The 16,403-nt window shown below is 39.8% G+C and overlaps 1 protein-coding gene across 9 annotated transcripts in view; it reads right to left on the minus strand.

Moving 5' to 3' along the window:
- dlg3 (discs large MAGUK scaffold protein 3) overlaps nucleotides 1-16,403 on the minus strand; it is a 418,354-nt gene that overhangs the window by 18,854 nt on the left and 383,097 nt on the right. For 6 of the 9 annotated variants that reach the window (XM_033030629.1, XM_033030628.1, XM_033030630.1 and 3 more), the window contains 5 exons: nucleotides 13,363-13,465; nucleotides 10,318-10,359; nucleotides 7,989-8,039; nucleotides 3,453-3,554; nucleotides 1,865-2,037 (listed from right to left, as the gene is read on the minus strand). In XM_033030629.1, the coding sequence (XP_032886520.1) occupies nucleotides 1,865-2,037; nucleotides 3,453-3,554; nucleotides 7,989-8,039; nucleotides 10,318-10,359; nucleotides 13,363-13,465 (471 nt within the window). Of the gene's footprint in view, nucleotides 1-1,864; nucleotides 2,038-3,452; nucleotides 3,555-7,988; nucleotides 8,040-10,317; nucleotides 10,360-12,830; nucleotides 12,877-13,362; nucleotides 13,466-16,403 lie in introns of all 9 variants that reach the window. The other 3 variants (XM_033030632.1, XM_033030627.1, XM_033030625.1) reach the window with 2 other exon arrangements.

The raw sequence follows: 16,403 nt of genomic DNA on the forward strand, positions 1-16,403 counted from the left end.
ATTTTGGTCACAACACAACAGATGCAATCAGACAAGAATGCGTAGAGGAAATGTAAGTGCATGTTGCCGAGTATCCAACTCAATGAGACAAGACAGATGATACAGGGATTGTGTGATAAATTATGAGAGAAAAAATGAAGATGAAGGTTCAATTTCCTTGGCTGGGAGACCAATAGCTAGGGGACATAAAAGTTAACTGAAACAATTAGCATAGAAATTATGATAACATTTACTCCGAAAATGATGGGATTCTGGCACTCACTGTCTGAAAGAGTAATGGTGGCAAGAATCATTGTTCATTTATAATATACCCAGATGGCACTTGAAGAGCTATTACTAAAAGACTACAGACCAACAGATGGGGAGTGGGAGTTGCTCACATGGTTCCACTTTTGACTGGCACAGATGACAATTGTCTCCTGTGCTGTTAATTTCTACGATTGGTCAGCAGATATAGCCGACTCAAATATTCTTTCTGGCACTACCTCACACCCAAACTAAGACCACAAAGCATGTGAAGCAGTGGTAACTGATTTGGTTAACATGATAACAAGAAATCAAACCAAACTTATAGAGGCATACAAAATCGTGAGGAAATGGATCTGGTAAACACACCGAGTCTCTCGTGTAAGAAGGAACAACAGATGCTGGTTTAAACCGAAGATAAACACAAAAAGCTGGACTAACTCAGCGGGACAGGCAGCATCTCGAGAGAAGGAATGGGTGATATTTCAGAAGGGTCTTGACCCGAAACATCACCCATTCCTTCTCTCCAGAGATGCTGCCTGTCCTGCTGAGTTACTCCAGCTTTTTGTGTCTAACACTGAGTCTCTTGCCCAGAGTAGGGGAATTGAAAACCAGAGGACATAGGTTTAGGTTTAAGATGAGAGGGGATACATTTACCATTTGTTTTTGTTTTTTTACACAAAGGGTGGTGGGTGTATGGAAGGAACTGCCAGAGGAGGTAGCCGAGGCAGGTACCATTGCAAAGGTTAAGAATAATTTGGACAGGTACATGGATAGAATAGACTGAGAGGGATATGGGCCAAACGCAGGCAGGTGGGACTAGTGTAGATGGGACATGTTGGTTGGTGTGGGCAGGTTGGACCCAAGGGCCTGTTTCCACACTGTATGATTCTATGACTCACTATGACTCTGGCTTTTTGTTTTTCGGCATACTTATCAACGTGAAAATCTCAAGAATAGAAGATCAGCAGGAAGGTACAGAATGTGCAGAAAAAAGTACTCAAAGAACAGCAAAAGCTTTGCTGTCTGGCATTTTACAATCCAGAATGCTCTGATAACTGGCGCTTCTGAGGGAACAGTCCAGGCTGCCAAAGTGCGGCACCAAGGGAGCAGACTGGGCCAGCTGATAATTAGCAGCATATTGATTGTCTGGATAATAGAACCTTTGCATTATGCAGGTAATTTACCTTTGGAACCATCGTAGACAACAACAAGTATATTTTTAGTGAAAACAGTTGCCAGTGGTGATAATTTTTTCATGGTGCCAGGTGTATCATTTTGTATGGGTCTGTCTATGGTCACTAGAAAATATCCTAAAGACAATTTATTTTGATGCTTTTACCGGAAAGACAAATTTAATCTTGCATCTATTTATTTTTTCTACCATTGTTATTGCTGCTATGTGTTTTTTTATTCAATGACAAAATGAATCTGTATTTTTATGGTGAAGTGAATATGGTGAAAGACTAGATTTTCTTTTTACTGGAAGCTTCCCATACAATTTCCCTTGTAGTTCATGGGCAGTATCTTAGCGTATGATTAAAGTAAACTTCAATTACAAGGCTTTCCTTTGTAAACAGTCAATAAAAACATTTTAATATCCCTCAACTGTACTCACCCTCTCTGCTACAGCTCGAACAGACTGAATGCTAGTCCCATAAAGATTGTCATTATATTGCCCTGCTTCAATGAACTTATTGTCTTGAATGTCTTTTTCCATCTGTTCCCGAGAAGTTACAAAATGGTAATCTTGCCCATCAATTTCATTTTCACGTCTTGATCTGGTGGTATCTGAAAGGCAGCAAAACAAGTTGATTAATGTGATTAGTTATTTAATTTAATTAATTGCATAAAATATACATAAAGAAAATGGGCTATTTGGTCCAATATGCCCATGCCAATGTTAATGCTTCTTCCAAATGCTTCACCATAAAAACTCTTTCTGCTCTTCCTTATCTAAGTTTCATCGTTCTCCCTCTACTACCTTCTCCCCTCCACAAAATTTGGCATTGAGTGAGAAGTAGGTTTAAAGTAGTACCTTGGGAAAGAGAGACAAGCAGGCAGGTTTAAGGAGGGCATTCCAGAATTCACATGGCAAAAGAAGGCACAGCCACTATTGATGGGCTAACTAAATTGATGGCCGACTAAAACTGGAGATGCACAGGTAGTTCCAACAGAGGACGCTTATCTCAGAGCTATTGGCTTGGAAATGGTGTCAGATAAGGAGGGGGGAAAAAACAAATAGATTTTAAAATGAAGGTGCTACTTTGATAAGATTGCAATGGGAGAGGATAGGAAAATGGGACTAAATAGATTTTTATCCAAACGTGGCACCTGGTACAAAGAGCAAAACAGACCATCTCATAAGATGTGTAATTAAAATCCAATACAGTCTACTCTTGTTATCACATACCTCTTTATAACAGATTTTGGTTCCAGCGGATGGAACGTCCCCACAGTAATCTCACACTACTATCTCTTTAAGAACACAGGCTGCTAGTTACACTACAGGAGATCATTGAAATTCACAAGCAATTGCTTGGATCGACATTTGTTCAATGACCCTCTATTAAACAATGTAACAAACAACCATTAGTATTTTTATCTTCAAAAATAATTTTTTAGCTGTTGCAAAAGAACTTTGTCTTTGAAAACAACCTGTTATTTCACGGAGTGAACTAAGTGGTGGAGCGAATCCCTTACTTGGTTATAGCAGATAATCGGCAATAACGGACACCATCCCCCCCCCCCCCCACCCCCATGATCCTCCATAACTAGGGTTTACACTACAGCACTGACATTGGGCATCAAATTATGGCCACTAGAGGTCCCCCTTTATACGTTTTTTGCAGGACTGTGTTTTCATCTTGGACCATTTTCTCTTCTTTTCCACTGTCTTTGGCCAGAATTTCCTTGGAGCTGCACCTGCTCTTACATTAATCTCATCAGAAGCACAGTGGAAGACCCATTGACTATTATAACAGTCAGCAATTACATGTCCTTCCAGTAGATTCAGTTTATTCACGATAAATGAACAGAGAAATTATACTTCCCTCAGATTCACATTTTAACCCATTCATGTTCTATGAATAGAAAATAAATGTTCGTCTAAAACGAAATATGCAGATGTGGAAAGTTCCATGATAACAGATTCAAAAAAGATGAGTTTAATGTCATTTACAATATCAAATTTCAGTAGTACTTACGAGGTACACAAGAACCAAACTTATTTGGGAATTCGGAGATAAGATCGTCATTGACTCTGTCCTTCATTGGTCCCAGAATTATTATTGGTCGAGCATAGTGAACTGAAATTTAAAAACAAAGATTAGAGACCGACATTTATACTGACAACCTTAAAACAACATAGCCAACAGGATCAAACAGGTAAAGCTCCACTCAATGTATGCAGTGCAGGGCTGCAGTGTATACAAAATACCTTGCATAACTGTCCAAACTTTTTAATGAGAATCTTTCACGAACCTGCAACCTCTTCAATGAGTACAAGGTCTGGAGATGCATTAGGAAAACATTAGTTCAAATTCAGGGCCTGTCCCACGAGCATGCGACAAGCGCGACCTAACGTGGTCGCTTGAGCCGTACGGCCTCGCGGGGCCTTATAGTGGAGTTTGGCGGAGCTGGTCCCGCCATCACGCGGGGCTCCGTAAAACTGACCGTGTTCATAAAATTCCGCGCGGCAATGGCCTGCCGGCCCGCAGCCGCCTCGACGGGTGTGCGCAGCGTCTCGACGCCTTACGTCACGCGCGAACTTCCTGCGGACTTCGCTCGAACTTCACGTCACTCATTCGACCTCCGCGCGGTCCCTGCATCCGGTTTGGTCGCGCTCGCCACATGCAGGCACATGATGGTGGGACCGGCCCTGTACGGGGATCACTCGACCTCCGCGCGGCCCCCGCTTCCGGTTTGGTCGCGCTTGCCCCATGCAGGTCGCATGCTCGTGGGACAGGCCCTTTACTCTTCAACTATTTGGCACATTTTCTCATAGAATCTCAATATGAATGTGTTTCTTTCAGATACATAGACAATAGGTGCAGGAGTAGGCCATTCGGCTTTTAGAGCCGGCACTGCCATTCAATGTGATCATGGCTGATCATCCACAATCAGTACCCAGTTCCTGCCTTCTCCCCATATCCCTTGATTCCGCTAGCCCAAAGAGCTCTATCCAACTCTCTTTTGAATGCATCCAGTGAATCGGCCTCCACTGCCTTCTGAGGCAGAGAATTTCACAAATTCACAACTCTGTAAAAAAGTTTTTCCTCGTCTCAGTTCTAAATGGCTTACCCCTTATTCTTAAACTGTGGCCCCTGGTTCTGGACCACCCCCAACATTGGGAAAGTTTTTCGAATCTAACGTGTCTAAACCCTTAATTTTATATGTTTCTATTCTATAAGATCCTCTCTCATCCTTCTAAATTCCAGTGAAAACAAGCCCAGTCGCTCCATTCTTTCATCACATGACAGTCCTGCCATCCCAGGAATTAACCTTGTGAACCTACGCTGCACTCCCTCAGCCTGTCCAAGTCACCCTGCATCCTCATAGCATCCTCCTCACAGTTCATACTACCACCCAGCTTTGTGTCATCTGCAAATTTGCTAATGTTACTTTAAATTCATTCATCTAAATCATTAATGTATATTGTAAATAGCTGCGGTCCCAGCACCGAGCCTTGTGGCATCCCACTAGTCACTGCCTGCCATTCTGAAAGGGACCCATTAATCCCTACTCCTTGTTTCCTGTCTGCCAACCGATTTTCTATCCATGTCAATACCCTACCCCCGATACCATGTGCTCTAATTTTGCCCACGAATCTCCTGTGAGGGATTTTATCAAAGGCTTTCTGAAAGTCTAGGTGCACAACATTCACTGGCTCTCCCTTGTCCATTTTACTTGTTACATCCTCAAAAAATTCCAGAAGATTTGTCAAGCATGATTTCCCTTTTGTAAATCCATACTGACTTGGACCGATCCGGTTACTGCTATCCAAATGTGATGCTATTACATCTTTGATAATCAAATCCAGCATCTTCCCCACCACCGATGTCAGGCTAACTGGTCTATAGTTCCCTGCTTTCTCTCTCCCTCCTTTCTTGAAAAGTGGGATAACATTAGCTACCCTCCAATCCATAGGAACTGATCCAGAATCTATAAAACATTGGAAAATGATCGCCAATGCGTCCCGGGTGCACCACTTTCTTCTTTCATCCCAAAATATGTTACTTGGTGCACACATGTTGATTGGTCAATGTAAATTGCCCCAATGTATGATGTTGTGGTAGAATTTCAGATCAGATTCAGATTCAATTTTAATTGTCATTGTCAGTGTACAGTACAGAGACAACGAAATGCATTTAGCATCTCCCTGGAAGAGCGACATAGCAAATATAATATCAAATTTAGGAGAAAATAATGGGATTATCATGGGATTAGTGTAAATGGGTGTTTAAAGGTTGACAAGGCAGTTGGACCGAAAGACCTGTATCTGTGCTTTCTGATTCTCTAACTGTTATTAAGGAAAAGGCAGCCAGCCATCTACTTAGGATAACTGAGGAAAAGCAATAAATGTTCTTTTTGCCATTGACGCTCAAAGTCCAAAGTTGAATATTTTTTAATGCTGCTGCTGGTGAGAATAGTTTGGGCAATAACCAACTCATCACAAACAGCACATTAAATAAATCATATAATTAATGCCAAAGAACAAGATATGGAAGTACCATCGAAACTCATGGTGCACTGACCCAGATACACAACGTTAAATCCCATCATGGTAGTTGAGGAATTTGAATTCAAGTAATAGGGCAACATTTTTTAAAGGCTGTATCAATAAAAGTTACCATGAAAGTACGCGACTGTCGTAAAGACATATCCGATTTACAAATTTATTTAGGGAATTAAATCTACCATCCCTATCTGGCATGAACTATATGCAACTCCTGACGCACCAATGTCATTGACTATTAACTGCCCGCAGAGTTAAATTTACATCTTCAGTTGTACTCACATCCCATGACTTAATATGTAAAATAATTTCTTGCGAGAATTTTCAAAACAATAAAGGCTGTCTGTTCAAAACCTGTCTGTTTGATAACATCGGGTCTTTTAGACTCAACACCCTAAAGAGTGAACTTCCCATCTTATGTAAGCCTTGAAAGGCTGTACTTGGAAGGTCTCAGTAAAGTGAGAGTTGGGTGCCTTTCTTCCTTTTTTACTTCCTCTGGAGTTTGCACAGATTTTCTTGTCTAGCAATGTGCAACTATATAAGCAAACTTTACATTCACATTAGATACAATAGTGGTGTTTAAGTAGCTTTTAGATAGGCACATGGAAATGCTGGGAATGGAGGTGTATTGATAATCCACAGGCAGATAAGATTAGTTTGGCACAGACATTGTGGGCTGATGGGCCTGTTCCTGCACCATGTGGTTCTATGTTCTATATAATTTTAAATCAATGGAAATGCAGATGCCCTTGAAATTGTAGATTTCTTGTACGTTGTGTTGACCTCATTCAATTACTTTAAAAGACATTAAAGAACAATCTGTTTATCACCTGAAGTGATTCCTTTCAGAGGCTGTGCTATTCATCTGTTTTTGCAGCCATTCACATGCAAGGGACAGGTCTATTTTTGCAACATCTCTCTCACCGAATGTAACAAATATCACAATTGAATTGATGCCAGCAATAAACAGGTGGTAAATGTGACACCCTTGATCATAAAGCAGTGCAACGGCATACCTAATAACTACATGCTGATTTACATGCTTGGTGTTGGGGATGCTTTTTGAAATAATAATTAAATTAAAAAACAACAGACAGTGGAAATGGCTGATTCATTAAAGATTTCTAAAGACAAATCCTACTTTTAACTAACCCATGTATTTTTTTGTAAAGTGGTAACAAAGTTGGTGAAGACATTATTAGCAGTAGGATAGATAGGAAATTATGAAAATTGCAGAAGGATAGAAAGCAGAGATTTGTAATGGGTGATTAATTTTCATCCCCAGGGATAGCTGCAGAGACACCCATTTTTTATGTGTAACTATTAACTGGATGTTAGTGTGCAAGGTAAAAACGACATTGACTTGAAGATGTCATAAGTAATGTACTTATATTCATGCAGAATGTGACAAATCTTTGGAATTCTCTGCCCCGGAGGTTTGTGAATGCTCAATCATTTAGCTTCGTTCAACATACGGGTTGATGGATTTCCAGATAAGGAAATCAAGAAGAGTGGTGAAAATGCAGGGAAATTGCACTGACATTGAAGATCAGCCATGATCTTAATGAATAGTAGCAAAGACTTGAAGGACAAGATGGCCTGTCTGGCAACAGCAAAAGAGGAAAAGCCTCATTCTATTATGAAGGCAGTTACACAGGTAGCTGTTTCAAGCAAAACTGGAGCTCTAAGAACAAGACTGCAATTTCACAGAAAGTTCACAACAGTCAGTTTCCAGGCTAGTTCAGAAAATTACTATTCCATTCTGAGAACATTATTAAGGCCAACAATTCCTTTCAGCCCTAGTTGTCTTTGAGGAGATGCTGATCATTTGCCTTCTAGAGCCACTGCAGACTTGATCATCCTCTTGTTAAATTATAACAACATTTACATCAGATCTAAAATCACATTCCATCACTTTATTAGACCTACCCAAATAATTACACTATTTTTGATGCATAATATTACAACCTCCTGCAATTTAAAAATAATGAAAATATCTACTTACTCTCTAGGCGTGTCACTGCCTCATAGGACAGAACTGCATCATCCTGGCCCTCTGTAAAATAATAGGAACACATTACAAATGGTTCTCTTCTCATTAATTTGTCATCCCTTCCTCATCCTTCCATTTTCCCATCTAACAGTCATCAATTTTCTGTACTGCCTGCTTGCACAGTAGAAATTTAGTTTCTACCTATTTAGCTCGTAGTAATTGGAATACTCAAGAGTTATTAATGGACGTGCTCATGAGAGTTTGTCGTTTAAAAAACCCGAAAGGTATAGATTGAGTCTCTGGTAAATATCTCATGCAAGGCAAATTGAAGGTGGAACAAATTAAAAACAGTAAAGTGCTCCTTCTTCAACTTCTGGGCTGAACTGCTTATTCCAGCACAGAATTTATTGGTTGCACAGTGTTGCTCAATGTTGGAGGAATACATCAAAATAAATGGTCCAGGTCAACTGTTCGTTGAAAACCTGTCTCTATTCAGCTCCAATAACACTAAGTAAAACCTCTTTAGTTCAGATCAAGGTAGCCTGGACTGATGGCATAATTTCAGTTTCAACCATCAAATGTTAAGTAGTTTCCACATCATGTGTGCATCATTAATTTTTGGAGTGGCCGTCTCATCCAAGGACAAAACTTGTAGGTACAGTGCCCTCCATAATGCTTGGGACAAAACAACATCATTTATTTAATTGCCTCTGTACTTCACAGTTTGAGATTTATAATAGAAAACAATCACGTGGATAAAGTGCATATTGTCAAATTTTATTAAAGGCCATTTTAATACATTTTGGTTTCACCATGTAGAAATTACAGCTGTGTTTATACATACTCCCTCCATTTCAGGGCACCACAATGTTTGGGACCCATGGCTTCACAGGCATTTGTAATTGTTCAGTTGTGTTTAATTGTCTCCTTAATGCAGGTATAAGAGAGCTCTCAGCACCAAGTCTTTCCTCCAGTCTTTCCACAACTTTTTATCAACATGAGGGCCAAAGTTGTGCCAATTAAAGTCAAAGAAGCCATTATGAGACTGAGAAACAAGAATAAAACTGTTAGAGTCATCAGCCAAACCTTAGGCTTACCAAGATCAACTGTTTGGAACATCATTAAGAAGAAAGAGAGCACTGGTGAGCTTACGAATCTCAAAGGGACTGGCAGGCCAAGGAAGACCGCCACAGCTGATGACAGAAGAATTCTCCCTATAATAAAGAAAAATCCCCAAACACCTGTCTGACAGATCAGAAACATTCTTCAGGAGTCAGGTGTGGATTTGTCAATGACCACTGTCCATAGAAGATTTCATGAACAGAAATACAGAAGCTACACTGCAAGATGCAAACCACTGGTTAGCCGCAAAAATAGGAAGGCCAGGTTAGTTTGCCAAGAAGTACTAAAAAGAGCAACCACAGTTCTGGAAAAGGGTCTTGTGGACAGATGAAGATTAATTTATATCAGAGTGATGGCAAGAGCAAAGTATGGAGGAGAGAAGGAACTGCCCAAGATCCAAAGCATACCACCTCATCCGTGAAACACGGTGGTTGGGGTGTTATGGCTTGGGCATGTATGGCTGCTGAAGGTACTGGCTCATTTATCTTCATTGATGATACAACTGCTGATGGTAGTAACATAATGAATTCTGAAGGGTATAGACATATCCTATCTGCTCAAGTTCAAACAAAGGCCTCAAACCTCTTTGGCCGGCAGTTCATTCTACAGCAAGACAATGATCCCAAACATACTGCTAAAGCACCAATGGAGTTTTTCAAAGCTACAAAATGGTACATTGTTGAGTGGCCAGGTCAATCACCCAATCTGAACCCAATTGTGCATACCTTGTATATGCTGAAGAGAAAACTGAAGGGGACTAACCCCCGAAAACAAGCAAAAGTTAAATATGGCTGCAATACAGGCCTGGCAGAGCATCACCAGAGAAGACACCCAGCAACTGGTGATGTCCATGAATCGCAGACTTCAAGCACTCATTGCATGCAAAGGATATGCAACAAAATACTAAACATGACTATTTCCTTTACATGACATTGCTGTGTCCCAAACATAATGGTGCCCTGAAATGGGGGGACTATGTATAAACACTGCTGTAATTTCTACATGGTGAAACCAAAATTTATAAAAATGGCCTTTATTAAAATCTGATAAGTGCACTTTAACCACATGTGTTTTTTTCTATTACAAATCTCAAATTGTGGAGTACAGAGGCAAATAAATAAATGATGGGACTTTGTCCCAAACATTATGGAGGGCACTGTATAACCGAATTCTAATAAAGGATGGGAAATAGATGAAGAATACCTTAGGAGTTACTTACTGGAGCTGCTTTCACTGTCACTGGTGTTGGACGTCATACACTCTGTAAAAATAAAAAGCAAATTGTCAGTATTACAGCTTACGAAGGAGCAAATGACAGATGGCCAGATCGTCCTTTGAGCACATTTCTGAATAAATTGTGACATGGTAGGTTCCTGCACAATCCTCACACTGAATATTTTCACGTGGACTTGAAGAACATTCAGATCAAAGATCAACACCTGATTTTTAATATTGCAAAACTACAGTTGTTTGGGACAAAGACCCATCATTTATTTATTTGTCTCTGTACTCCACAATTTGAGATTTGTAATAGAAAAAAATCACATGTGGTTAAAGTGCACATTGTCAGATTTTAATAAAGGCCATTTTTATACATTTTGGTTTCACCATGTAGAAATTATATAGTCCCCCCATTTCAGGGCACCATAATGTTTGGGACACAGCAATGTCATGTAAATGAAAGTAGTCATGTTGCTACTACAGAATTCATTATGCTACTACCGTCAGCAATTGTATCATCAATGAAGATAAGTGAACCAGTACCTTCAACAGCCATACATGCCCAGCCATAACACCCCTGTTTCACAGATGAGGTGGTATGCTTTGGATCTTGGGCAGTTCCTTCTCTCCTCCTTACTTTGCTCTTGCCATCACTCTGATACAAGTTAATCTTAATCTCATCTGTCCACAAGACCTTTTTCCAGAACTCTTTTAAGTACTTCTTGGCAAACTGTAACCTGGCCATCCTATTTTTGCAGCTAACCAGTGGTTTGCATCTTGCAGTGTAGTCTCTGTATTTCTGTTCGTGAAATCTTCTGAGGACAAATCCACACCTGACTCCTGAAGAGTGTTTCTGATCTGTCGAACAGGTGTTTGGGGATTTTGCTTTATTATAGAGAATTCTTCGGTCATCAGCTGTGGAGGTCTTCAATGGCCTGCCAGTCCCTTTGCAATTAGTAATCTCACCAGTGCTCTCTTTCTTCTTATTGATGTTCCAAACAGTTGATTTTGGTAAGCCTGAGGTTTGACTGATGTCTCTAACAGTTTTATTCTCGTTTCCCAGTCTCAAAATGGCTTCTTTGACTTTCATTGGCACAACTTTGGTCCTCATGTTGATAAACAGCAATAGAAGTTTCCAAAGGTGATGGAAAGACTGGAGGAAAGACTTGGTGCTGCGAACGCTCTTATACCTGCATTAAGGAGCATTTAAACACACCTGAGCAATTACAAACACCAGTGAAGCCATGTGTCCCATAAATTATGGTGCCCTGAAATGAGGGGGGACTATGTATAAACACAGTTGTAATTTCTACATGGCGAAACTAAAATGTATAAAAAATACCCTTTAATAAAATCTGACAATGTGCACTTTAACCACATGTGATTGTTTCTATTCCAAATTCCAAATTGTGGAGTACAGAGGCAAATAAATAAATGATGGGTCTTTGTCCCAAACATTATGGAGGACACTTTATCTGTTACCCTTTACCTGGTGTCAGTTGTGGGCCCAAAATATTTTTTAAAAGGATCTAGGCTATTCCTAGTTTAGTGTGAATATAGCAGTGTCCCTCTAGGGGTCACAGCATGGAATTAGGCCCTTTTGCCAAACTTGCCCATGACGACCAAGGTGCCCCATCGATACTAGTCTCACCTGCCTGCATTTCAGCCATATCCCTCTAAATGCATATCCATGTACCCATCCAAATGTCTTTTAAATGTTGTACAATATAGTACCTGCCTTAACTACCTCCTCTGGCAGCTTGTTCCATATACCTACCACACTCTGCATTTTTAAAAATTGCCACTCCGATTTCCATTAAATATTTTCCCTCTCACAAACCTATGTCCTCTGCTTCTTGATTCCACTACTCATTACTGAAAAATTAATTTGTTCTGCGATGCCACCAATATTTAGACGATGTTCATTTTATTCTTGCAAATCTGCCCTGGCCTGGTGTTTGGTGTCCAGCTGTAACTGTTCTTATGGCAGGGTAAGCATCACTCCCTGTGTGACTCATCCAGCACATGCAAGTACCACAGCAAGTAGACTGCAAGTGCCTGTCAACAAGCATATCCACAAAACTTTAAACAGCGACTCTTGTTCACTTTTCAATTCTCATTTTATAAACTGCATACAAACTACACTGTCACTAAAACTTATATTTTTACAGAAACTATTCATACATTTTTCAACTAAAAACTCAAGGACATTGTTCTCTCTTTTATGATCTAGGTTGCACTAATATAATATGTATATAGTGCAATATGGTTTTGTAGAATGAAACAGCGAATAAAACCCAGAATTTTTAACTAGCTTAAATTGCAATGTTGTCTCTATATAATGAAGATGATATAATAAAGGAAGACTGGCCTAAAGGACGTATGGCATTGGGAGAATTAATTAAATCACTTGAGGTGACGGTGGAAGCAAGAAAATGAAGTGTGGCATTAACACAGTTTAAACTCAGATGTTTGTGATTTTACATTCACAAATACTAGTCTCTCACTTACTCAGGTTCTTCATCCCGTAATAGTCATCACTCAATCCAGGGAACTCCTGGATCCAATCACCGGATAGCAAAAAATTAGAAATAATACAGAAACAGAGATACAGAAAGAGAGGAGAGCAGTGAATTAGCAGCTGGACCTGCAGTGAAAGAGCAGTATAGAGACAGAGATCAGGACCACTGCAGTTAGTAATAAGGATGTCAGTGCTCTTATTTGGTACACAATCGGCTTTCATATTGAATTGCAAGGATGTCAAATTGAAATTGTGTGTTCGTTTTGAAACAGATTGGACAAATATAATTTTGCCTCTATGATGACAATTTTTGTACAAATTAATAAAATAAAGCAATTTTTTTAATGTGAAAATACAATGTCTCAATCTGCTCATTGTAAAATTTTTGTAAATCTATTCAAGTGTGAAACTGCTGGGGCCCCGATGAGAACACTGGAACCTTAGTACAGACATGTTACTTTAATGGCTACAGCACCCTGTTCCTTCCAATCAGAATTCATGTAAACCTACACAGTTACTTACGGTCATGGTCACCTGTGTGCTCCTGCACAATATTCTCTTTGCTCTTGTAGAAGGCAAGCTTTCGAGACAAGAGGAAGCTCTTTTTACGCTTGGCTCTGGATGACTGTGAAGGAGAAGAGGATGGAGGACACAGGAGGACAAATGGATGTATCATTCATGCAAAACATGTTGTAAATATGGAAAAGCAGTGACTTGGTAAGTGACCCTCTAGATACAAGTGAACTTTGGCTTCTGCACTGCATGTCTCATCTTCTGGAGATAGCCATCCAAATTTGACTTTAACATAGCTGGGCAGTCACATTTTAATAAATGAATGTTCCCCATTACTCATTTAGGCTCTTTAGAAACACTGAAGCATTGATTAAATATCAAGCATATGTACACCCTCCATTTCCAGCATTTCATGTAGGATCGATCTGCACTGAAACATCATGTCCCTATAAGGTGCTTGGGATGCTTGTATAAAATGAATTCTGTCTTTCTGATATTGTACGAATGAAATCCATGACCAGTGAATGGTTCATAATGTCAACAGATAGCCATGCTAACCAGTAGAACAGTCCAGTACATGTTGACCGGGATTTTCCAACCATAGTCAGATAATTAGCAATACCCGTGGTCCAATTGGTATGTACCTTCAAATTATTTAAATGGACACATGTGGTCTCAATCTTCTAAATTGGACCATTGCAGAAACAAAGGTAATTTCAATATAAGAGAGTATTTAATTGTTGCATGTAGTTACAAGATATTAAAATGCACCAAGGTGGACAAAGAGCAGATTTTTTAAGTCAATAGCTTGATATTAATGATCTCCTTCACTCTGTAGAGATCCCAACCTACACAGCATCAACTCACTCCATAGACCTACCCAGCTAATCCCCTTTATCTGCCTCCATCCCCATTCATTATTACTATTACTTAACATAAGCTGATATCTGCTTGTGGCATCTACCGAAGAAGTATTTTAAAAATCTCAATTTAAAGTCACTGCATCACCAGGTTTACAAGATTTAACTAAAGAGGAATGTTTGAAATGATAACATTATAGAAAAAAAAGTAATAGATGAAACCATTCCAGACCAGCCGCAGGATTAAGCAATTGAGCTGCACTGCACGGGCACTTTGGTTGCACTGAGCCAATTCAAATGAAGCACAAGTGTAGCCAATTGCAAATGTTCCCTTCCTAGTTAGTCTGAATCACTTCAAATTTCACTTCAAGATCACAACTAAACCTGCAGTCAGAGGAAGTCATTAATCTTTTTCATACTCTTGTTGAAGTTAAGTACCATGACAGGAGTCCCAAAGGCTTTGGACTAGTGAAACTCAAGAAAAAAAAATTCCATTTAATGTAGATCCAAAGTAGCCATGACGTATCACAGCCAGAAGAGCAGCAAAATATTTTGATTTCAGTAGCTTCTGCCATTCCAAAAAATCACCTTGCTAATTAATTACCATTTGGGTGGCGCAGTGGCTTGGCGATAGAGTTGTGTAGGAAAGAACTGCAGATACCGGTTTAAACCGAAGATAAGACACAAAAAGCTGGAGTAACTCAGCGGAACAGGCAGCATCTCTGGAGAAGGACTGGAGAAGGGTTTGAAAAAGGGTCTCAACCCGAAACGTCATCCATTCCTTCTTTCCAGAGATGTTGCCTGTCCAGCTGAGTTACTCCAACCTTTTGTGTCTACGGCGACTGAGTTGCTGCCTTACAGCGACTGACCCAGGTTCAATCCTGACTACGGGTGCTGTATGCACGGAGTTTGTACATTCTCCTTGTGACCATGAAGGTTTTCTCCGGGTGCTCTGGTTTCCTCCCACATTCCAAAGACATGCAGGTTTGTTGATTAATTGACCTGTAAATTGTCCCAAGTATGTAGGATGGAACTAGTGTAAGGGGCGGTCACTAGTTGGCGCTGACTTGGTGGGCCGATGGGCCTGTTTCCGTAAAACTAAAAAAAATCTAAAACAAACCAAAGTTCTAACTTAACTTAACAAGCTTATGATCTATTACTTAAAAAGACTCCTCCCAGGACAATATTACAATGAGATAAAAGATGCAAATAATACTACCCATCTACTTCCAACCCAGGAATAACCGCTTCTATGCCATAACATGAACCATGAGTGATGCTCCCCACTACAATGTATCAACATTCCCCGAATAGTACACACCACATAGTTAGCACCAGCTTGTACATTTCTCTACAGCCTTCCAAGGGGAATATCCCCCATTTGGTACCACATATAAACTCCCCCCTAAAGTTACATCTCTCCTCCCTCATTTCCAAGGTCTATGATAAACAAAGAATAGGATGATTTTGATGCGTCTCCTCACACACCCAGAGATAATATTGGAAATGAAAGAAAACAGATAAATGCTGGAAATACCGAGGTCAGGCAACACCCATGACAGAGAAAAAAACATTTTCTCCAGAGTTCTCCACATACAATGCTGCGTACTTCCTACATCTTCTGCTTTCATTTCAGATTACTAAAAAAAAAAAATAGTATCTTGCTTTTTCAAATTTATAGAATGTTGGTCTGGAATGAAACAGATACTTTAAAATCATATTGCGATAAAAACCTCAAAAGTCAGATGCATCAAAAGACAATATTGGAAATCATGACTATTAGATGACATGCAGGCATGAGCAGGTACTAGATGGATGGGGATGTGTCATCAGCAAGAATCTGAAAATATGCAATTCTGCTAAAGGAGTTTTTCTGTTCACAATAAATATTTAAAGAGCTTAGAGCAGCCGTACACCATTGCCAAGAACTTGCATTTACACACCACCTATAATATAATATCTCAAGGCATTTTGCAGTTACGTAATCAGTCAACAACAGATGCAGTAATAAAAGACATGGGGGTGGGGGGAGTGTGTTCATGATAATGGTGAATAAAGGGAACATCAAAGGAAACGGGGAATGGAAAAGCAGAGGTACTTAAGGAGGTATTAAAACACAGTTGAACCCAGTTAGTCAATCTAGGCAACAATGGAAAAGGTACAAAATGATGTTTCCAATGGAGATGGGAG

The sequence above is a fragment of the Amblyraja radiata genome, chromosome 12 (genome assembly GCF_010909765.2).
Source record: "Amblyraja radiata isolate CabotCenter1 chromosome 12, sAmbRad1.1.pri, whole genome shotgun sequence".
NCBI classification, from domain to species: Eukaryota; Metazoa; Chordata; class Chondrichthyes; order Rajiformes; family Rajidae; genus Amblyraja; species Amblyraja radiata.